At 39.0% G+C, this 24,080-nt stretch overlaps 2 protein-coding genes across 2 annotated transcripts in view; both read left to right on the forward strand.

The window, feature by feature from the left end:
- si:ch211-222l21.1 (prothymosin alpha) overlaps positions 1-24,080 on the forward strand; it is an 81,963-nt gene that overhangs the window by 21,522 nt on the left and 36,361 nt on the right. The window lies entirely within an intron of this gene.
- LOC117371558 (taste receptor type 1 member 3) overlaps positions 20,087-24,080 on the forward strand; it is a 4,475-nt gene continuing 481 nt past the window's right edge. The window contains exons 1-8 of the mRNA XM_033967258.1: positions 20,087-20,283; positions 20,481-20,781; positions 21,202-21,558; positions 22,265-22,687; positions 22,992-23,195; positions 23,304-23,424; positions 23,502-23,872; positions 23,962-24,080. The exon at positions 23,962-24,080 is cut by the window's right edge and continues 481 nt beyond it. Coding sequence (XP_033823149.1) covers positions 20,087-20,283; positions 20,481-20,781; positions 21,202-21,558; positions 22,265-22,687; positions 22,992-23,195; positions 23,304-23,424; positions 23,502-23,872; positions 23,962-24,080 — 2,093 coding nt within the window. The remainder of the gene's footprint in view (positions 20,284-20,480; positions 20,782-21,201; positions 21,559-22,264; positions 22,688-22,991; positions 23,196-23,303; positions 23,425-23,501; positions 23,873-23,961) is intronic.

The following is a 24,080-nucleotide window of genomic DNA, read 5'->3' on the forward strand; positions in this document are numbered from 1 at the left end:
ACTACTTTGTCGATGAATCAAGATATGAACATTAATAACAAACAAATCAGGCACCTTCTTTCCCCGAGGTCACTCCCGCTAGTGTTGGCAACAGGTTTGATTGACAGTGGTGGGGACAGGAAGGGGCGTTACCTCCAACAGCCTCACTCCGGATTGGCTCTTTGGTTGCTATGATACTCGTGGTCGGAATTCCGTAGTCCATGTGTTTTGACTCTCCTCAAATTTAGGATCTGAAACGTGGACCTTTATCCCTTCCTGTTCCAGTGTAAACAGTATAAATACACTATAAAGGTGTTTTGTATAATGTAAGTTTATAATTTTAGAACAAAGAACAAACTGGATCAGTGTTTTGCAAGAATGTCATTGCTATATTTAAGTTCATTTCATAATTTAGTTAGAAACATGGATATATTTAATAATTTTACAGAGGCAAGAGTTATTCTTAGGCTTAATTTTGATGAGGTAAGTCTGTATTCCAAGAGATGTAATGTGTTTCAGATGGTACATTTGATAGAGATTTGGGTAACAGCTGAATTCTCTGATTTATTAAAGTGAGAACAGAGAGCTGAATTAGCTTAAGGTTAACACAGACTTGTTAACACAGACGCTTGCTCAGTTCATTTCCTTATGTTAATTTTAGTCCTTTATCTCCCTTTCTTCGCCTGTCTCTGATTGCTCTCTTCCTCCTCCTCAGCTGCACACTTGCTCTTGGGCCGCTACACTAAAAATAATTGAAATAGTGATCCACTAAGCCTCTTAATGAGCACTGGAAAAGGCAGGGGCCAGTGCTGATCTGGATCTCATCAGCAGCAGTGGAAAATGGGGCCAGTGTGAACTGTAATGTGATGATGAGTTTAGGGCTAGTCTTACACTGTTGCTGGGCTAAAGACATTAACCAATGTGAGAGAAGGTGTATAATGGAAAAAAAAAAAAAAAACATAGATTGTTACTACAGTTTTTAATAGCTAACTGTGAAGGTGCGCTAACTCTTCACGGTAAGGATCCACCACCTGCTGGTCATAACATCCTCTCTTTCCCTGAAATGTTCCACGATATGGCATTTAACTTAATTATTTCCATGCAGACAAGAAGGTGTCCATTGGCAAGACACTTCACCGTCTCCTTCATCTACAGACTACTCCATCCTACCAGTAGTTTTTGTCTTAGATTATAATACTTTTAAAAACACCAGTCACACACATGCACACGCAAATTATTAAGGTGCTTGTATTTGATTTGAGGGTAAAAAAGTAGAAATATATTTTAGTATAAGTTTAGTTTAGTTACAAAATCTACTTATCTTAATTACAATATGTACCTACACCCCCTCTAACATATGGAGAATAAAGATTTGTTATATAATGTTTTCTCACGTGCAGCTCTAAACCTGGAAGATAAGCCTGAGGTGGACAGAGTGTAAACCCCCTCCTCCTCCTCCTCCTCCTCCTCCTCCTCAGCCTGATGTAGACCCTGGTCTCTGTAGCAGATGTTGCCCTGTGTCTGTCTGCAGATCAGAGCCATCACTGAGTCACAGAGAACACACAGTCCCTTTAATAAAACCACATCAGAACAGACAAGAGTGAGGGTGCAAGGCTGAGTCAAGAGATGAGGGGAAAAAAGGGGCTGTGGGACAGAGAGAGAGAGGGATAGTGGAGGAAAAAAGGGGGGCACGGGGTCAATAGAGAGAGGTAGCGAGAGAGGAGAGGGTGAGAAGTGGGCAGAGAGAAAGAGGGTGGCAGAGAGAAAGGGGAGAGAAGTTAGAAAGGGCAAAGAGAGAGTGGAGGGGGAGACAGTGAGAGGAGAGAGAAAAGTGAAGGGAAGAGAGAAAGAGGGGAGGAAGGGAGAGAGAAAGAGAGACAGAAAAGAGGGGCAGGGGGAGAGAGAGGGCAAGAGAAGAGAGAGGAAAAGAGTAGAGATGGGCAGAGAGATATAAAGAGAGGGTGAAAGAAGTAGAAGTAAGTGATAGAGAGGGACGAAGGGAGAGCGGGGAGCAGAGCCAGAGAGAGAGAGGAGAGAGGGCCAGATAGAGAGAGTAAAAAAGAAGTAGAGAGAAAGAAAGGGAGAGGGGAGGGGGCAGAGAGAAAGTAAGACGAAGGAGATGAGAGAGAAGTTGGGTGGCAAAGAGAGAGGAAAAAAAGCAAGAGAAAGGATGAAAGAGGAAAGGAAAGGAAAGAGGGTTAGAGCGGGAAGCGAGGGGCAGTGAAAGAGAGAGAGAGAGAGAGAGGAAGGGGGTGGCAGACAGACAGGGAGGTGAAGGGGAGGTCCTGTCTGACCATAAAGAACTCACTCATCACTCATGCTACCACTCGTTTTGATGCGTCTCTAATTCCTCTGACACTGTCCTGCGGTGGAGCAAAAGCAGATGTGCGCACTCTAACTGTAACTCTAACCCAGCGTTTAGCCCTGTAATTTAATTTAGGTATGTTTTCACCACACAGGAGAAGGAGAATGGTATTAACAAGTAGTAACAAGCAGCTAAGGAAGTAGTGGAATTAGTAGAAATTGCAGCATTAGTGTCCAGGGGAATTCGTTTTAAACATACTACAGATTTTGTGCCTCTGAAAAGCTTTCCACTGGCGATGGCTCAGATTGGCAGCCTCATTTCCGTCAGTCTACCCCAGGGCAGCTGTGGCTACAATATTAGCATTCCACTAACTATAAAGCACATTACAAGATTAAGGCATTATTATTTTAATTTTTTTTATTAATCAGCTGTTTTGTTTGTCTGTACTTACTAAGTGCATAAGCTAAGTCGTCTAAGGGTATTTTTCTTTTACTATGGCTCCAACCTGGACAACTGAGGGTTTATAAAGACATCTACTAGTACAAATATTTGTGATGGAACAATATAAGCAAAAATAAATGTATTGTTTTCATGTCATGTCTTAAAAATCTACTTCCCTGTAGCGCCATGGTACTATTTCTATGAACCATCTTTTTCCCACTGGCCGGCCACTGTCTGTTGTCTTCTGTATCAGGCTCTTACATAATGTGAGCTGGTAAAATTCCACTGTCCTCTCACCCTCCTGACACTGTGTTACTGTTACTGCTGCAGCCTCCTCCACAGCTGCTCGGCCCAGGACAGTGCTGCTTCACGGTGTTATAGAAGGAGAGAAACGTGGGAATTTTCTAAACAATAATATATATTTTATCCTTCAGTTTATACCCGAATATTTGATTTACAAGCAATTAAATCTCGAATTAATCAACAAAAACTATGTGCCAATAATTTTACATAATAGCTCTACTTTGGCCTCCACTTTGACAATGTTTAAATCCAGGCTCAAAACTGTTCTATTTAAAGGGTTTTATTCTGCACTTTTCTCTTTTAATGTTAATTTTACGATGATTATTTATGCTTTGATTTGTTGTATTGTGATTTTAATGTCTTTCTTATTCTATAAAGCACTTTGAATTACTTTGTGTATGAATTGTGCTGTACAGTACAATTAAATTTGCCTTATAATATAGAAATGGTCATTGTGTGTTGTATAAATTCCTTATAATACAACAACATCAACTTGACTTGGATGTGTATAGGCTGTTTGTCACCAAATATTGTAAAATTGAACATAAAGTAATTATTATTGTAATTATTATTGTTGTTTGTATGTATATTTGTCGTCAATATATGTGTTAAGTGGCAGTTTGTGAAGAAAAGCAGGGAAGAACATTTTTAAATTACAGGAAGTAACACTCTATCCAAAATACAGGGACAATTTATCCAACCCTCTTCAGATCAAATCTCATCACTGTAGAAAAATAGCATTAGTACAAACAAGAAGCAGCTACGATAAATATTGATTTATAGTTCTATCAAACATACACTGCCTGGCAAAAAAAAAAAGTCGCTACTAAAAAAAAAAGGTTACACTTACTAATATTTGGTTGGACCACCTTTAGTTTTGATTATGTCACACCTTCACTGTGACATTGTTTTGATTTCACTTCTACAATGTCACAAGATTTATTTCCATCCAGTGTTGCATTAATTTCTCACCAAGATGTTGCATTGATGATGGTCGAGTCTGACGCTACACAAAGCTTCTCCAGCTCATCCCAAAGATTCTCAATGGGGTTAAGGTCTGGACTCTGTGGTGGACGTTCCATGTGTGAAAATGATGTCTCATGCTCCTGAACCAACTCTTTCACTATTTGAGCCCGATGAATCCTGGCATTGTCATCTTGGAATATGCCCGCGCCATCAGGGAAGAAAAAATCCATTGATGGAATAATCTGGTCATTCAGTATATTCAGGTGTCAGCTGAACTCATTCTTTGAGTTTTTTTGTTTGTTTTTTTGGCTAGGCAGTCTATATTGAATGATATGTTGGCATAGTAATTGTTTTGACAGGCCTACAATGAGCATATTTTTCTGATTGTTTAAAAAATATGACACCAAACCCCATTAGCTTTGGCCAGTGTTTGCTGTATGGTTTCTTATGCACTGTTACAGAATAACCTATGTCTGCTGCTTATGTCTGACCAGGAAGTAAAATTATCGTATTTTTGCACATTTTTGACAAGTTTATTTATTTATTTTTTAAGCTAAATCTTAAATGTAATCACGTTAACAGAGTTTTACTTAAATGTGTAGTCTAACACATTCTAAACACTTGTAAAAGTTGTTCCCACGTAAACTACAAAAACAGCAACACAAAACTTTGACAGTATGTCCCCATAGGCTTAATGTAGGAGGGATATTTCATCCTGAGAACAGACTCACTTACAGTCTTGTATTCCAGATCCCTATAGTCCAGATCCCAGTATTCCAGATCCTGGCTCCTGGTCCTCCCTCTCCTCAGTGGAGCGTCCTGGGGCAACAGCCACTGACCTGGAACACATTAACAAACACTCAGAACAAGCTCCAGATGTTTCATTTGTTACAGCAATCTTCATGTTCGGTCCAAGCAGCGCTGTACTAGATTTAAATCACATACAGACCAGATCTAACATACATGCTTTGTCTCGAGGCAGTCAGTTAGAGAAGTTATTCGTTGTTTCAATAATGAATAAGACAATAATGTAAAGGCCTATACCATGACTATTATTTTTCATGTTCAGGCCTTACAGGTGATTGTAAAAGCAGATATTTGTGAAGAAAACTATACTGACAATACATTTAAGCAACAGCCAGGGAAAGAATTTATCCAATCAGAAATGTGGAAAAAAGTGTGACTATTTACATTTCTGGGGGTGGATCCGGCACCAGCTTGTCTCCATGGTAACTGTCGTGCTTTTTTGGAATATTTCAGTTTGGCAAAAAAATGTATCTTTGCACTTATTCACACAGTCTTTATTACTAAAAAATAACCTGAAAAACATGCATTCATACTGTAAGTTCACTGTAACATGGCCTGGACGCACCACTTGTGTAGATAGGTGTAATGCCTTATTATGGAACATTTGAACAGGCAAAGTAATATCTCAAGCAGGCGGCAGACAATCCACCAAAAACATACTTAGTGCAGACCTTTAATGTGTATGTTAAGGGAGAATATAGAAATATAGAAAGAGAGGTAGTCTCTCTGCCAACACCAGACACTGATGGATTCGATAAGGAAATGTTCTCAAATAATGTCAAGACTCATCAATGTGAGTGGATTGGTAAGTATTATTTGTTTGTTTTCATAGTAAATATCAATACATTATTTAGCTATTTGTGCCCATCAGTAAAAGCCATGAATAAACCAGCAACTAGACAGGAAAGCTAAACAATTAATGATGAATATAAGCAACTGAAAGTACATGGTCCTAAAGCCTGGCTGTAGCATTTCATAAAAGAAATGTATTTAAACGACAGAGAGAACGGCGTGTAGTTGCTGAACCAGCCACAAAAACATGCATGTGTGGGTGAGCTGATAAGGCCTAATTTAAATAGAGTGACTGGTTGTCTGACAGTTTTTGTCTCTAAAGCCAGACATGTATTTACTGTTTAAATACACAAACATTGCATAACATTGGAGTTTAATGTGCAGGTTTGACAAACAAATGGGGCAACATGGACACAGAAATATTAAATTGTAGCGTGTTCAAATATGTGCGTACGTGGTTTTGCAAACTGTTTTGTTTGTGTAGAGTACAATAATGAACCACATACATTTAAAGTCGATTAGCAGTGTGCCCCCTAGAGGCCTGGATGAGCTCTGTAGCGCAGGGGTGTCTGACATAAAAATGATCTGATCGCCAGACCAATTGTTGTTGGTCCTCAAACCTCCTGGTGAATTGGCTCAAATTATAGGCAGAATGTTTTACTGCAAAGTAATTCTACTGCTATAACCTCAATAAGTTCACGTTACATTGTGATATAGAGTTAAAATAAATGTTCCTAGGCGTGGTGGCTCTGTCAAAACTATGTTAAATGCACCTGTTTGTATGACTCACTGTACTGACCACTGCTTTCCACTTCAAATTAGTTTTATGTTACCCTTCGTCATCAATATTAAACTGTAAATAAAGCCTATCTTTGCTTATATGTAACTGCAGATTTTGCAAAATCATGCTACAAAAGGCTTTAGTTTTAAATGCAATAGGCCAAGTTTACACAGCTGGCAGTTCCACATAGAATAATCAGATCAATCGTCACAGTGACACTGTCCAAGGCCTGTGGTCACTCTTTCACCAGAGCCCTGCATTCTTTTGCAGCGCCACTAATCCACTAAATCTGCACAAGTCAACTGTTTGGAACCAAACCCATGTTTTAATGTGGTCAATTGTTGTGCGATTGTTCAAAACACTCGTAAAAGTCTCAACCACTCATTGTTTTGACTGCTACAAGGGAAACGAAATTCAACAAACTTTTAACTGTCCACAAATGTCCTTTGAGATTAATTTATTCATAGGTTATTCGAAAACGTCTTTCTAGTGCTAGTACCATCAATAATATACTTTTATAATACTGTATATTATATTATATAGAGCACTCAAAGCTACTCTACAATTTGGCTTATAAATCATTTACTTCTCATTGTTGCTCTAGGAATGGGAAGCCACTTTTATCACCTTGGGGCAGTCCGGTAAAAACATGGCAACTCTTCTGTACAGCTTCAACAGCCTATTGTGTTATTGGGTGGGAAGGGGAGTTTGATGATCTAGATGAAATTGTGTTGTTTTCCATGACAATGACAATCAAATATCACAAAATCAAAGTGACATTGATAGAGAGAGTTTTAACCAAATGCAAATACTATACACATGCCATTAACGTTAGAAGGGATAGAACTGCCAGCTCCAATAGAGGAACAAACTGACCCGAAATAAATGTTACTTCTGAACATTTCTGAAAATAACCTGAACCAACAGTTGAAATCAGAGATAACTACATGTGTTTTTATTAGGCAAAGAAGGTCAAGAACACCTCCTGATGCCCTGTTGCGTGATGCAGGTTTAGGTTTTCTGGCACTATAAGGTGGTTTGGTTTAGAACAGGTTTTATCGCCATGGTGACTGACACAACAAATCTTATTTCTCTGGGGCAGGATTTATTCGGGTTTAGAGATTGCATCATCAAAGTGATCAATCAACTCTGAGTCAAATCAGTGTCACAGTTATTACCTTCTTGGCCTCCAATTGTATTTATTTATTTATATTTTTAACAACATACCCATAAATAAAGCCAGCCTTCATTAATTATTATTGAATTATTAATTATTATATTTAAAAGGTCATATTATGTATTTATTATTCTCTTGTTTTTCCCCTTTAGTGTCACCACGAGAAATCATCTTTGTGGTGTTTAAAAATATCTATGTTGATTTTTATAGGCCTACAGTTTTTTATTTATTTATTTTATTATCATTTTAAATCAGATGTTATTCCAATCGGTTTAGTTGGGCTAAAATGGTTTACTGGCTTTTGGATTATTTTTAGACTAAAGGAAGTATTTTCTCATTAAAGTGTAACATAAATCACCACATTAATTAATACAGCATATTTTGTTTTCTTTCATTTATTATCTCACACGTGGATTCAGGCACAGGCAGAGGTTGCAACACTTTTTGAGTCAGACACAGAAGACACGAGGAAGAACAAGTTTTACAGCTACACTCAGGATAGATCTGGTTTAACCCTTTCCTGCATGCAGCACTAAGTAAACTATGGCCATGTGGGTAAAACTCCACTGATCCATACAGCACAGTATACAGTATCTGCAAACTCAATGCAAACTCCCCTTTAAATAAAACTTCATCATTCCTGGTAGGAAAGATCAAAATCAGAGTAACTTATTCACTTGATTTTTACAAACAATTTGAGCTTTTAAAAGTGGCTAAAAGAAGCTAATTAATAACTAATAACTAACCAAATGGCTGTCGGCATGATCCTTGTTACTGTCATTGTGTCACTCGGTAAAAAAACTTCAACCACCTCGCCTATATGTATGTATATGTACTATGTATATGAATTTGTGTGCTTATAACAGAGATCATGATTGTGTTGTTATATGTCATAGAATTTTTTGTTGGCCAAGTATTAGCCAAAGATGTTAATTACTGCAGTTAACATGTTCACTAAAGTACACTACAGGTTGTTACATGTATACTGTACAGTGATCCAACAGTTTATTTTATTTTATTTTATTTATTTTTTTGAATAATTAATCTCTTCATCTCATCTCTTGAATGTTTTGTGCACTTGTCTCAAACATGATGGATTTAATAACTAAGTAATTAAATGTTTGATCCCATGCTCATTTGGCTATGAATGCACTGAGACAGAAGATATCTCACTGCTTACTTTGTGCTGCCCATTTAATTGCACATATTTCACGAAGAAGTAAAGTATACTATGTTTTTCTTTTATCACAAAGTACATGTACACATGTAGAGACCCAAGCCAGTGATATCCCTTCTATTAAACACTTTTTTACACTAATATTTGTCTGAAAGCTTAAATGTAAACAAGAGCGTCTCAGGTTTCCAGCTAAATCACCAACTCACCCACAGCTCCCCCTCTGCACTCAGACACCAGACAATTATTAGTCAGTTGTTATATTAGAGAGAAGCGTCAATGAAAACACGCAAGTCTGGAGAGGGAGAGAGCCAGTGCAAATCAGTTTTTCTGCAGAAACAAAGAGAGAAGTGAAGTGATTCTAAAATATAGGAAGAAACTATAGTCATCAAGCCAACATAGCCACGTGACTGAGCTGGATTCAAATGCATTTATTTTTTGACTGAAGAGGTTGTTGGCATGATTGTTCAGCAAATAAATAAGTGAAAACTGAAATAAATACAAGAAAATATATACATTAATATATCAACATGTAAAAATAAAAATGTATTTGTCTATTCACTTGCCAGTGTTTGAAAAAAAAAGAGCCATAGTGTTAAGGGAGCTGCATAGTAAAGGTGCAACATGTAACTTTCCTGGCCGATTGTCGACTACCTGCTTGTGCTGGAGATGTTATTGCTTTTCCTGGAATGACATTAAACTTATCTGACTCTTGATGGAGGCAAGTAGATGACACACAAGGTCCAGGTCGGATCAGTAGAGAATAATCCCATAGTTGTGTAACATGACTGGCAAAGCAATAACATCTGCATAGAGCGGGTTTAACTCCATTAACCATTTAGTACCAGTGTCTACAGTTTATGCACTAAAACATTAAATACAGTGAAACTGCAGATATTAATCATAACTTTTCATAATTGTTCAAATGTCATATCAAGCTCTCCGTGTTTTCTTCTAGTGTTTTGGCTCACTCAAACCTATTGTGACAGTATGTAGACAGGATGTAGTTCAGTGTAATGTTATGATGTTGCAATATGATCTTCCCTGCACCTAAACGTCAGACACACATCAAAACATTATGTCCTCTTGTCGCAACAACTGTTTTCTCACTTTACATTGTATTGTGCAACAGTGTTTCCACAGTTCACCGGTACAAATGACAAGGCAAATGTCCTCTAAACTGACAAAAAACTGATTATTTCTTTGTATTAGTGTGTCAAAACATGGGTAAATGGTTGAATTGTTCATGCACACAGCTCCCAGTGTTATCAGTTGTTCAAACAGAGCAGTGCTACACAATGTACCTGCTGCTGCCCACAGATCTGCAGCCAGGCCCCGCCCCCTCCACATTCAAATACATCCTGCACAGAGCTGTCAATGCAACAGAGAAGGCTGCACAAAACACACAAGCGACATCTAGTGGAGGCAAGACAGGATTACTCCTAGTGGTCAATGAAGTTAGTTTGCCAGATTGGATGGAGATTTTCATTTAGTTATACATTTCCAACTGATTATTTTTATGCCACAGCTTGCAAAATGTGTTTAAAATTTTCAAAATCCAGTCTCAAATCCATTTTCCAAATGTGTTTGTGTTCCCACCAGGAAAACAAAGAAGAAAAAAAAAGATATATATACATACATAGACGCACACACACACACACACACACACATATTAACACAACAATTAAAAACATGAAATGAATGCAATAAAAAATAAAAATACGTGTATATATGTGTTCAGGAACCAATTTAACTTTTGCAACATCCACAAATAAATGCATGCCAAGTTATGAAGTAAACAGTAAACAAAGCATTTTATTGTATTCTATTTTAATTTTTATTGCACCTAAAGGCACCTACAAACTAGGGATATCATTTATTGTAAAGAAAAGGCAATAATCTACAATAATTTTATATTAGTGATAATCGCCACCAAAGATAATCATAATTACATCACCAGAATGTGGAGAAAAAACCTACTCCTCCCTGATGTTTCTTCTAGATCATTGCTGTTTTCACTTATAACAAAGTACTATATATATTAAATATGGAACTTGTTCATAATATTAAAATTATAATTATTAACATCCATAACATTTTTAACTGTCAGCAACTTTAATAATTATCTTGATATAATTGTTTATTGCAATTATTTAGCATTTTCTACAGACCAAAAAGACAAGATATTTAATTACACAAATGCAACTCTAGTATCTGCAAACTGCAAACAGTTTCTCAATCTCGGTCTATTCAGATGCACATTTAATCTTTCCATTTTTCTGCACAAACCAAACCACAGCAGTGACCCGTGGCTATTAGTTAAGCATGAAACTAGTCTCAGATCAGTTAAGAGTGATAGCAGTGCGTTGCGTCAAGATATGGATTCAAGATAAAAATCCTACTCTCCACGCTTGACAAATACTTTCTGTAAATATTTTGTCCACACTAAACAAATGCACTCTTTTCAATGACGTAAAGCATGTTATCAGCAGATATGTATTAAGGCTCAGTTTTCAGCAGGACTCACTCTTACTGAACTGCATGACATGATTTTGGCATTTGCAAGGTAATTGACTTTGAGTTTTTGGGTGGACAGACTTTCTGGATTATAATATGTTTGCTCCTATTGCAATTCTCAATGCATTACAATTTATAAAACCCAACAATCATGGTCTTATTGTAGTTATTGTCAATGAGCTTAAAGTATTACACTTGTATAAGGTATTAATTGCACATCACATAACATGTTTAGATCACCAAGTTACCTTGCACCAGGTTTGTGAATGTACAGCGCATCGTTTTGCACCATTGTATATTTATGAAAAATTTAGCATGAGTGGTGTGAGCTTGAGGGCTGAGCTTTGAACAAACCTCTCGGGTTCGAACTGTGCCTGGGAGAGACTGCAAGATAACTCAAACATGCATAGATGATATATACAACCACTTCAGGCATGTTTTTGATCAGGGAACGACATTATAACATGGTAAAAAGCTTTAAAAAGTCGATTTAGTCCGTCCCACCACAACAATTTGTCTCTCTTTTTCCACAATGTCACACGTTTGCCCTCACAAGCCTAAAATGTGGCTTAATGACACTAACTGCACCCATTTGTCTGAACTATTAAATATGGAATACATGACAATTATCAAGACTTTGAAACACAACATAGAAGAGACATGTCTGTAGGGTGTGTCTAATGTGTGTGTCGATGCAAATTATTTGGTAGAGGTTAACATTTGCATACAATGGTTCGACTAAAGTATAAACAAATGAACAAACTAAACCAAAATGGTGGTGAGATGCAAAGGCCACAAATAATGAAACTTGAAACTTCAGACTACACGGACCTGTAGTTTACACAATCACTTCATATTTGCATCAGGATTAACTAAAAGCTTGTATTTTCATAAAGCAACTGTTAAAATGGCAGATAGTCAAACTGTTTGATTTTAACATAAGGAAATAACTAGGAACATTTTTGTGATGATTAAAAAAGAGCAAAGCATAATTTGTGCTACCAATTTTAGTATTCCCACAGAGAAAACCATGCATAAACAAATACAGTTCCTGGAAGAGACTAGATGTCTGCGGTCCAGCATTACAAAATCATAATAAGCAGCACACTAATAACCACATGTATCTGCCACGTTTGGCCAGTCCTGAATGCTCCATTTCATCTGATTGTTTTCTTTCATTTTTACATACATTCATTCAGCCATGCAGGTTTTGCATAAATGCACAGTATTTCTGGTCCTTGTCCCGTGAGCTGAAGTCACATTCCACACACTATGTCTATGACTATGGCTTCTACTTTCAGGCTGCTTGTATTAGTGTTAACACTTGGGCAAGGTACCACAAACGAGTGGTTTAAAAATATTTCTACCAATTTGTTTACCTTATCTGGAGATATTTTGATTGGGGGGCTTTTTCCAATCAAAGAGCTCACCAGCAATCTCAGTGAACAAATCAAGCCGGATGATGTTAAATGTGCAAGGTAAGAGTCGCAAAATATCTTTTTAGTATGTTTGCTAAGACGCTGCTACATAAACTGTATTGGACAGAGTTTCAATTAAATTAACTGAATGTAGACTGCTCTCTTACATTTCTTTTACAAATTAAAATCAGAAGTGACTCTGGGTTGCCAGAGCTCTTACACACAGGAGACACATACACTTTTTGGGGGTTTTGTTTTGTTTTTTTGATAGGGCATGCCTCATTTGAAGCCTCCAGAAATCACTCACTGAGCTGCAGAGGTTGCACTAGAACTGACTAATGCTAATAAGGCTCATTCTGGTTTCTGATTGGATAATCATCTTGAGAACCAAAACACCAAGTTATAAAACAAAAAACATCTTGACCATCATGTCCAGTGTTTTTGCAATTAATAATAAATCATCCTGACAATTGGTACATAAAAGCTCTATTTGATTTGAACGTGCCTAGCTTATATGTGGGGACACAGTTAAGTCTTGTTTATGGAATTTAAACTGATATACAGTACATACTCACATAGGGTTCCTTTAAAGCTGTTGTTGTTTCTTACAGAATAAATAGCTACGGACTGGGTCTTTCCATAGTGATGAAGTATGCAGTGGAAGAAGTGAATGCCAATCCAAAGCTTTTACCTGGGATCAAGTTGGGTTATAAAATATACGACACTTGTAAACAAGCCTCAGTGATTGTCAGACCCACCATCTCCTTCCTGACAAAGAAATCCACTACGGTTCTTCCCGTGCAGTGCAACTACACAGACTATGAGACCAGTATGGCGGCTGTGATCGGTCCAAATGGTTCAGAAATGGTTTCAATCATAGGCAAACTGCTGGGATTTTTCAGCATGCCACAGGTGCATGAGCAAAGATATTTCCTTCATTGTTTCACCATTTCTCACCCAAACACATGATGAGCATATGAATCGGAGACCACAATATAAGCAAATTTGACATCAAAACAAATCACGGTGACAAGAGTAAACTATTTTTCACATACAGTTGAAACCAGCGTATGCATTTTTTTTCTCACTGTCAGACATGAGATCAGACTAAACTTTTCCAGTTTTAGGTCAGTTAGAATTACAAAAATTATTTCTGTTTGCTAAATGCCAGAATAATGAGACAAGGATTTTTTTTTCATTACTTCCATCAAAGTCACATGTTTACATACACTTCATTAGTATTTGGTACCACTGACTTAGGTCAAGTGTTTTGGATATTCTTCCACAAGCTTCTCACAAAAGTTGGCTCAGTTACGCCAGTTCTGTGGGGAGGAATGGGCCAAAATTCTTGTCTAGTTTATAGGCTGCCTTTTCAGGTGTGCCCATACATTTTCAATAGGATTGAGATCAGGGCTTTGTGATGGCCACTCCAAAATATAGACATTGTTATCCTTAAGCCACTTTGTCACCAGTTTGGCAGTGTGCTTTGGGTCCATTTGGAAGACCCATTTGTGCCCGAGCTTTACCTTCCTGCCTGATGTCTTGAGATGCTCCTCAAGTATTTCCACATAATGTTCTTTCCTCATGATGCCATCTATTTTATGAAGTGCACCAGTCCCTCCTCCAGCAAAACAACCTACAACATGATGCTGCAATGCTGGTATTTTACAGTTCGGAAGGTGTTCTCAGTCTTGGAAGCTTCACCCTTTTTCATACAAATGCAACAACGCTCATTATGACCAAACTGTTACATTTTTGTTTTTGCAAACTGCTTTTTTTTTGTTTCTTTTGGAGTAATAGTTTCTTCCTGCAGTGTGTCCTTTCAGCCCATGTCAGTACAGTCCTCGTTTCACTGTGGATAATGACACACTGTCACCAGCTTCAGCAGCATCTTCATAAGGTCTTTTGCTTTCGTTCTTGGATTGACGTGGACATTTTGGACCAAATCACATTCATCTCTGGGACACTGAACCCGTCTCCTTCCTGAGTGGTCTGATGGCTGGACATTCTCATGGAGTTTATACTTGTGTATAATCGTTTGAACAGATGAACGTGACACCTTCAGCATCTGGAAATTGCACCAAGGATGAACCATGACTTATAGAAGTCCACAATTCTCTTCCTGTTACCTTGGCTGATTTCTTTTGATGTTACACAAAGAAGCAGTGTGTTTCAGGTGTGTCTTCAGATACATCGACAGATGTGTCTATAATTAACTCAAATGTTGTGAATAAACCAGAATCAGAAGCTTCCAAAGACATGACATCATCTGGGTTTCCCAAATTGTTTAAAAGCATAGTAATCTTACTGTATGTAAACTTCTGACTTTGAAGAAAGTAATGAAACATTATTCTGGCATTTAGATAATAAATAATTTTGGTAATCCTAACTGACATAAAACAGGAAAAGTTTAGTCTGACTTCATGTAAGACAGTGAGAAAAAAAGCATATGTGTCTTTTTATATTGTGTATGTAAACTTCTGGTTTCAACTGTACAGACTATCAGTGTTAAAATAATAAGTTGTGATTGTCAAAAGTTACTGGTAGTTGCTTCAAACACCTCAGTTGAAGTAGGTAAAATATTGAGTATAAAAAGGGTAAAATGTTGTTTTAATGATTTGGAAAAAGATATGGAGTATATCTCCTCATCTAAAACTTAAAAAAGCTGTAAAAGAAACTACAATTTACACCATTCCTATGGCTTTGTTATCACCCACTATACAAGTCCTCCATTTGTGAGCTAAGCATGGCCAGTTTATGGCTAAAATGAAAAGGTTATTGCTTGTTTATGCTCCCTTTTTCCTGACTGTAGATCAGTTACCGAGCGACAAGTGACCTGTTCAGTGACAAGACGCTGTACCCGTCGTTCTTCCGTACAGTCCCTAGTGACAAGTGGCAGGTGCAGGTGATGGCGCTGCTAATCGAGGAGTTTCAGTGGAACTGGGTGGCAGTGATTGGCAGTGAAGAGGCATACGGCCAAATGGGGGTGCAAGAGTTCTCTAAATTGGCAGAGAAGAGCTCTCTGTGTGTGGCCTACCAGGGTCTGATCCCAGTCTACACTGATCCAGGACCAACCATAGACATCATTCTTAGCAATATTAAAAACTTCAATGTCACTGTCATCGTGGTCTTTGCTCTACCAGAGCCAGCAGCAGCATTTTTCATTGAGGTACAAGGTTAAGTTAGAGAAATAAGGTTAAAAATACATTTTAAGCCTATTTTTTCAATGCAGGTAATAAAGCACAAAATCACTGGTGTGTGGATTGGCAGCACAAGTTGGGCAAACAGCAACAGAGTGAGCGATATCCCAGGCATCCAGTCCATTGGGACAGTGATTGGATTCACAGATAAGACCCAAACTGTGGACCTGGTCACAGAATACACACAGGCACTCTTCACTAAAATCAGTGAGGAGAACAGAAACATGACAAGAACAGACAAACAGACTGATCCCACTGACCCCTGTCCACAATGCTGGAACCTGTCTCTCGCCAATATCAGCATTGTCCAGCATTCAGCAGTGCAGCAGGCAGCTTTCAGTGTCTATGCTGCCATCTACAGTGTAGCAGAAGCACTGCACAAACTTCTCCACTGTAATGACACAGAATGTGACTGGACACCTGAGACGAAGGTCTATCCGTGGAAGGTGAGCTTACATTACAAATGACACTATTCTCTAATCATGCAATAAATATAAAACATCTTTTTTACAGCTCTTGCTAGTTTTGAAGAATATTTCCTTTGACATAAATGGCACCATGTTTGAATATGACAGCAATGGAAACCCAAACATCGGGTACAATGTGATGCAGTGGGTTTGGAACGACTCCAATCTACATTTTCGAAATGTTGGAACTTTTCTGAAAAGTTTGTCGCTCAACAAATCTCTTTTTACATGGCACACAGAGGGTTCAACGGTAAAATGCAAAAAACAAAACATGTGAACAGAACTGGTTGAGACATCTGGCATTGTTATTGTAATAGTGTGATAGTTTAGATAAGTCCAGCTCTCTGCATTTGTGTATAAACAGGTGCCAGTGTCAGCATGCTCTGCAGACTGTGAGCCTGGACAAGTTCGCAGAGTCAAAGGGTTCCACTCCTGCTGCTTTGACTGCATCGATTGTGCGCCCGGGACCTACCAGGGTGACCACTCTATATAATCTATATAATGTACTCTTCTGTTGGGATTGTAATGTCAACAGTTTATATTTTCAGATGATAACGAATGCACTGATTGTCCGACGGGCGAGTGGTCCACCCTCCGCAGCACGTCCTGCATTGAGCCCACTTTCGAGGTGCTGTCCTGGGACAGGACAGAGTCTGTGCTGATGGTATTGGCTGGAGCTCTGCTGCTGCTGTTCCACGGCTCAGTGCTGGTCTTGTTACTCAGACACAGGAGCACCCCGCTGGTGATGGCCTCAGGAGGTCCCCTGGCCATTGTGGCGATTATAAGCCTGATGGGGGCATGCCTGAGCCTCGTGCTGTTCCTGGGACAGCCTACAGACACTGTGTGTCTTCTGCAGGTGCCACTCACCTCCTTTTGGCAAACAGTGACTCTGTCTATCATCGCCTCCATTTCTCTACAGGTAACACACTCCACATTAGCTTTACTATGTATCAAATCAAATCACCTTATTATTAATCTATAGCACTAAATTTAACCCTATTTTCCCAGATCTTCTTTGTGTCGGAGTTCCCTGAGCGGGCGGCCCCTCACCTGCGCACTATCCGGGGCCCGGGCAGCTGGCTCCTGGTGCTGTCCTGCTGTGTGGCTCAGGCTGGCATCTGTGGCTGGTTTGTGTTGGAGTGTCCATCTCTCTCAGTCTACATGGAGAACATGAAAATAAACTTTGTGAGTTCATTCCTGACATGTCCAGTGGAGCCTCTGGTGGGCTTCGCTCTGTTACAGGGCTTTAACGTGGTCCTGGCACTGGTCTCCTTCATGTGCACCTTCATGGCTGTGAAGCCTCTGCACCAGTACAACCTGTCCCGGGACATCACCTTCTCCTGCCTCATCTACTGTGTCCTATGGGTCACGTTCATCCCCATTTACATTGGACTGAAGGACCGGATGAAGTCCATAGCTCATGTCTCTTTCTCTCTTTCCAGTAACTTTGGGCTCATGGCATCTTATTTTTTGCCCAAGTGTTATCTGATAATGAGGAAGCCTGAGCTCAATACAGCAGAGCATTTCTGCACCATTCTGGAGGGAGTCCCTCCAACTCCTCCTCAGGATGAGCCACAGCCCAAAACTGAGACTGAATCTGTGCAGTAGCTACATACAATAGAATAACTGCCAGATTTGACTGAGTGACAAGACAACACTATATGGAGTTCAAGATATATCCATAGTCATTATGAAAATGACAAGTAATAGAAATCAGAATAGCTCTATTGTCATGGTCAGTAAATGGGAGTGTGCTTTGACCAGTTCAGTAGCACAATATTCAGTAATATGAAATAAATGAATTATTTATTCATTACCGATCTTTGTAATCTAATCATATAATTTAATGTGTGTCTAATTTTGTCTTCAACTCACAGTGTTGTGTATCCAAACCATTGTGTGAGAGATTTTACTGGTGTTGGAAACCACAATAGGCCTGCCTCTTCTGTGACTGCCAACATCCCTGTGAATTTGCATTGGCCAAATTCACAGGGATGGGGGGGGGGGGGGGGGGGGGGGGGGGGAAATGCATGTATTTGTTTGTATTGTCATAAAATATAGAACTACTAATTTACTCCACCAATATTCAAAATCATTATGCATTTCGAATAATCATTGGATTAGCCAGCAGAACGCACACTTCACTACTTTATGAAGATGTGAGGCTGGTCACCGGTGAATCTCCCTGTTTTCAAATGGGCGTGATTGACAGGTGGATTAGTCAATCAGGGACACACATGGTCCGTCCTTATCAGAAAAAAAATAAACAAAAGAAATATCACAGGGGTCTAAAAAACATTGTGGATTTCTGCAGAATCAATGAGCAAAGTGCTAAAGTTTGTTAATCTGAGGTGAGATAAATTAGATTTTATTTGTAAATCATAGGTGACCAATGAGCTCACACATGTGTCACTGAAGAAAATGGACCAGACTGCTCAATCATGTTTGACTTGAGACAGAATGGAGGACATGGGGACCAGACTGATATCAATCTGTATAAAAAACAAATGTATAGGTAGTGTGGTATGTGTATTAACTTCTCATGCCATCAACAGCATTCAAGTTTTAACTAATATCGTGTACATTTTCAGTTCATTGGGGAAATCAACATCATTAAATAGCTTATAAATTGTACACTAACAAGAAAATATGGTTAAAGTTAAAAACATAAAGTTATCATGCCTATATGATATCATGATATATTTTAGATTCCCATGATCTGCTGGTCTCCATGGATAGGTTATTTTCTATGAGTTGATTTTGTTCAATTTTCCACAGTATGGCATTAAAAGTATGCATCTTGTGTATCTATTCAGTTACAGGTGTTCTTATTCCTAAAACAAACTTGAAAACTGTGGAATATTCTAGGCAAAGCAAGAGCAATAGTAACTTTTTAAGGGGAAGCAATCCAGCTACTATATAGTACGTTTACTCAAATCTACATATTTTACATAACCAAAGAAGCCAGTACAAATGTATGTGTTCATTTTCTATCATCATGGTTTAGGCAAAGAGAAACCCACAAACAAATGACAGTAAAACACTCCGGAAAGATGAATACCACCAACTGCACTACGCCTCTCACAAACCAATGTCTTTTGTTTATGGAGACTTTTTAAAATTTGTCACATTTACTACAAGTCTGTCTATTGCATATAGTACGTTACCTGCCTATAACAGTTCTCACTATTTGAGGCTACGGATCCCTTATTGGTCTGAAAATATTCAACAAATCACCATAAATAAAACAAAATGTATGTGAAAATAAATGTCTTTTTCTTTCTTTCTGTGTTTTTAATTGGTCTACTATTTCTCAAAAATTTTAAATGTTTAGGATTGTACATGCTAAGAAATTGTCAAGTAATGATCAAAGATAAAATGATTAAAAAAAAATGGTTAGACCCCCAGAGAATGGTGGGTCTACAGCACTTACCTTTACAACTGTTGTATTGTCACACTTATGTTGGCATTTTTGTTTCTAACATATTCTACTGCCAAGAACTACTGTGAATTTGTTGTTGAATTATTGGAGTGAAAAAATAATTTTCTTTTTGTCCCATTAAAAGAACACAAGAGGTATGGGAGGTCAATACAGGTCATTCCATCGTACATTTCAGACTGGTAGCAGATTCACACCATTGGGGGAAAGAAAGGAGGGGCCTAACACACCAAATGGTTTTGCTGTTGAGTGAATTTTCATAACAACCCAGTATATTTCTTTTCTATCAATACTGTCCTTTGAGTCTCCGTGGGTCAACAATGGCTTCAACATCTTTCAGGCTTCTTGTCTTTTGCTCTGTAGGTTACGGCTTAAGTTCAAATGAGTGGTTTAAAGATATTCCCACTGATCTGTTTAATTTATCTGGAGATATAATCCTTGGAGGACTATTTCCTATCAGCCTGCTGAACAGCAACCTAAGTGAACGGACCGAGCCGGACAAAGTGACATGTGGAAGGTAAGGCCTATTATTGTACTTCTAACACTGAAGTCACTTAACCATAAGGAGCTTTAATTCACTTCTCAGAATGGATCATTTCATAAATATAAATGCATCTATTCGCTATGATAAAACATGTATCTAGATGTTTTGCAGTCTAATTCTGTCCTTTGAACGTTTATGAGTTATTTGCTTATTTATTTTTATTGTTTCAGTTTGGATCAAACAGCACTTGGTCAGTCCCTAGTGATGAAGTATGCTATAGATGAAGTCAATGCCAACTCAGACATTCTCCCTGGAGTTAGATTAGGTTATAGAATCTACAACACATGTAGACAGCCGTCAGTCATCGTCCGGCCCATACTGTCTTTCCTGGCGAACAGGTCAAGAGAGGAGCTGCCTGTGAAGTGTAACTACACAGACTATGACCCCAGCATCTCTGCAATCATCGGCCCCTACAGCTCAGAGATGGTCTCCGTCATTGGGAAACTAATGGGATTCTTTCTTGTTCCACAGGTGTGCCCAATGACACAAATACAAATCAATGTATTACTTCAGTCACAAAGAACCAAGATTATAGATTACATTTTTTAAAAGTTGACATGGTTTGGACAAAGACCCAGAAACTGCTTCAGTACAGTGGCACAATGCACTGTTTCAACTCTTAAGAGATAGTCTGAACTATTTTGGTACTGCTGTTCATTTCTTGAACATGTGAACAAGTCCTGACCACAGACCCCCATAAAAGCTGTAGATTTGGTGATACGGAACATGTTGTCATGATTACTGTGGTCATACTTTTTCATATAATGTTTAACCATCTTTCCTGTTCACCGTTCATGTTTAGCATTTAAAGTACAAACATGTTTTATCTTAACAAATGACTGTTACTAAACATCAGAACTACTACAATAACCAAGTACATTATTCCCATAGGTCAGCTATGGCGCCACGAGCGACAAGTTCAGTGATAAAACAACATACCCATCGTTCTTCCGTACAGTGCCTAGTGACAAGTGGCAGGTGGAGGTGATGGTGCTGCTGATCCAGGAGTTTCAGTGGAACTGGGTGGCAGTGATTGGCAGTGAGGAGGAGTATGGCCAGATGGGGATGCAGGAGTTCGCTAAAATGGCAGAGAAGAGCTCTCTGTGTGTGGCCTACCAGGGCCTGATCCCAGTCTACACTGATCCAGGACCAAACATAGACATCATCATTAGCAACATTAAAGCCACCAACGTCAGTGTCATCGTGGTCTTCTCCTTGTCAGAACCAGCGGCTGAATTTTTTAAAGGGGTGAGAGGATAAAAAGGACATGCCAATGTCTTGGGTCTACCTCTCTATCTACATATTCACTTCAGATTGTGTCTCTATTGCTCCAGTTCTTTTATTATTCAGCAGCACTTGGTTTTGATCTATCCACTAATGAGATATCTGCCTTGAATGTATGTAAAAGTTAAACATTAGCGGCAGTTACTGATGAGGGGGGCACATACAGGAGCCCCAGGCACCCACCCTCCATCGCTACTGTTATCCTCTGCGTCACCATCTTCAACCATGTTACATTTCAGAAAAGCAGCTTGTGTACAGTTAAGTAATGTAGGATCCATGCAAGTAGTGCTAAGGGAATACTAAAGAATATCTTGAGCTGCTCCTGCTCACAGGGACATCTGAACAATCATCTTTTGTAAAAGTGAGGTGCACTTTGTAACTTCATAAATGGATCTATCTTACATTTATTCACATTTCATTTATTTAGTCTAAAAGAAAACATTTTAAAACATGCATTAGGCTATTGGATTGCCTCTTTGTTATTGTATATAAATGCAGAAAGTAAAGACTTTTCTGAAGACATTTGTTTACATTAGGTTCATGCCAAACATTAGGTTCATGCTAATGTTGTTTACAGTAGGTTCATGCCAAACATGTGACTTCGGTTCATAAGTCACATGTTTGGCATGAACCGACAGATAATAATATAATATTAATTTGTCCATAACAGGTCATAAAGCATAATTTGACTGGTGTGTGGATCGGCAGCACATCTTGGACTAATAACAGAAAACTCACTTCTATTGCTGAAATGAGAAACATTGGTACAATCATTGGATTCACAGACAAAACTCAGGATGTGCACTTTCTCCCTGAATATGCACATGCACTTTTTGACAAAATTAGTCAAGAAAGAAAAAACTCCACTCAACCACCAACTATCAACAATCACAACCCAAGTGAGCCCTGTCCAGAATGCTGGAACCTCTCTCCTGCAAATGCAAGTATGATGGAGGATCCTGCAGTTCAACAACTGGCTTTCAGTATCTATACGGCCGTCTACACTGTTGTAGAGGCATTACACCAACTTCTTCATTGTAATAAGACACAGTGTGATTGGAAACCGGGAACAACAAAGATCTATCCATGGAAGGTAATTTTTAATGAAAGTATTCAAAGTGTGGACTATGCTAGCAGTAGTTTAGTGTTGGTATGAACCCAGATCACAGATGGAGAATGCTTAAATACAGACTGAAGAAAATACTTCACTCATAGGGAACAAAAGGTTTAGATTCTTTAAGATGTATAGAAATGAAAAAACAATATGTACTCATAGACAGCTCTACCACTGTGACATTGGGAAGATGGTTGGCAATAATTTCCATTCCTTTAAATTTTTGTTAGAGATTGCTTTGCATTTTGGAATAATGTTTTACTAAATATTTATGTTGTTGCAGCTGATGCCAATTTTAAAGAACATTTCCATTGATGTAAATGGCACCAAGTTTCAATTTGACAGTAATGGGAACCCAAACATTGGATACAATGTGATGCAGTGGGTTTGGCAAGACTCAAATGTACATTTTCGAAACGTTGGGAGTTTTCTGCCTAGTCTGTCCATTAACAAATCCCTCTTCACTTGGCACACCAAGGATTCAACGGTAACTTTCATTCATGTCCTCAGTGTTTTGGAAACTGTTGTGGCTAAACTGTCTTGTTGTAATGGATGCAGTAGTTGAGTCCAACTCTCTGTATTTGTCAATAAACAGGTGCCAGTATCGACGTGCTCCGCGGCCTGTGAGTCTGGACAAGTTCGCAGAGTCAAAGGATTCCATTCCTGCTGCTTTGACTGCATCGACTGTCTGCCTGGGACCTACCAGGCCAATCGTGGTGACCGCTCATATCAAAACACATAATGTACACGTCTGTTGGGAGAATGATTTCTCACCTCCAGTCTATGTTTTCAGATGACATCCAGTGCACTAAGTGTCCGACGGGCGAGTGGTCCACCCTCCTCAGCACGTCCTGCACTAAGCCCACTTTCGAGGTGCTGTCCTGGGACAGGACAGAGTCTGTGCTGATGGTATTGGCTGGAGCTCTGCTGCTGCTGTTCCACGGCTCAGTGCTGGTCTTGTTACTCAGACACAGGAGCACCCCGCTGGTGATGGCCTCAGGAGGTCCCCTGGCCATTGTGGCGATTATTAGCCTGATGGGGGCATGCCTGAGCCTCGTGCTGTTCCTGGGACAGCCTACAGACACTGTGTGTCTTCTGCAGGTGCCACTCACCTCCTTTTGGCAAACAGTGACTCTGTCTATCATCGCCTCCATTTCTCTACAGGTAACACACTCCACATTAGCTTTACTATGTATCAAATCAAATCACCTTATTATTAATCTATAGCACTAAATTTAACCCTATTTTCCCAGATCTTCTTTGTGTCGGAGTTCCCTGAGCGGGCGGCCCCTCACCTGCGCACTATCCGGGGCCCGGGCAGCTGGCTTCTGGTGCTGTCCTGCTGTGTGGCTCAGGCTGGCATCTGTGGCTG

Source organism: Periophthalmus magnuspinnatus, chromosome 5 (genome assembly GCF_009829125.3).
Source record: "Periophthalmus magnuspinnatus isolate fPerMag1 chromosome 5, fPerMag1.2.pri, whole genome shotgun sequence".
NCBI lineage: Eukaryota > Metazoa > Chordata > Actinopteri > Gobiiformes > Gobiidae > Periophthalmus > Periophthalmus magnuspinnatus.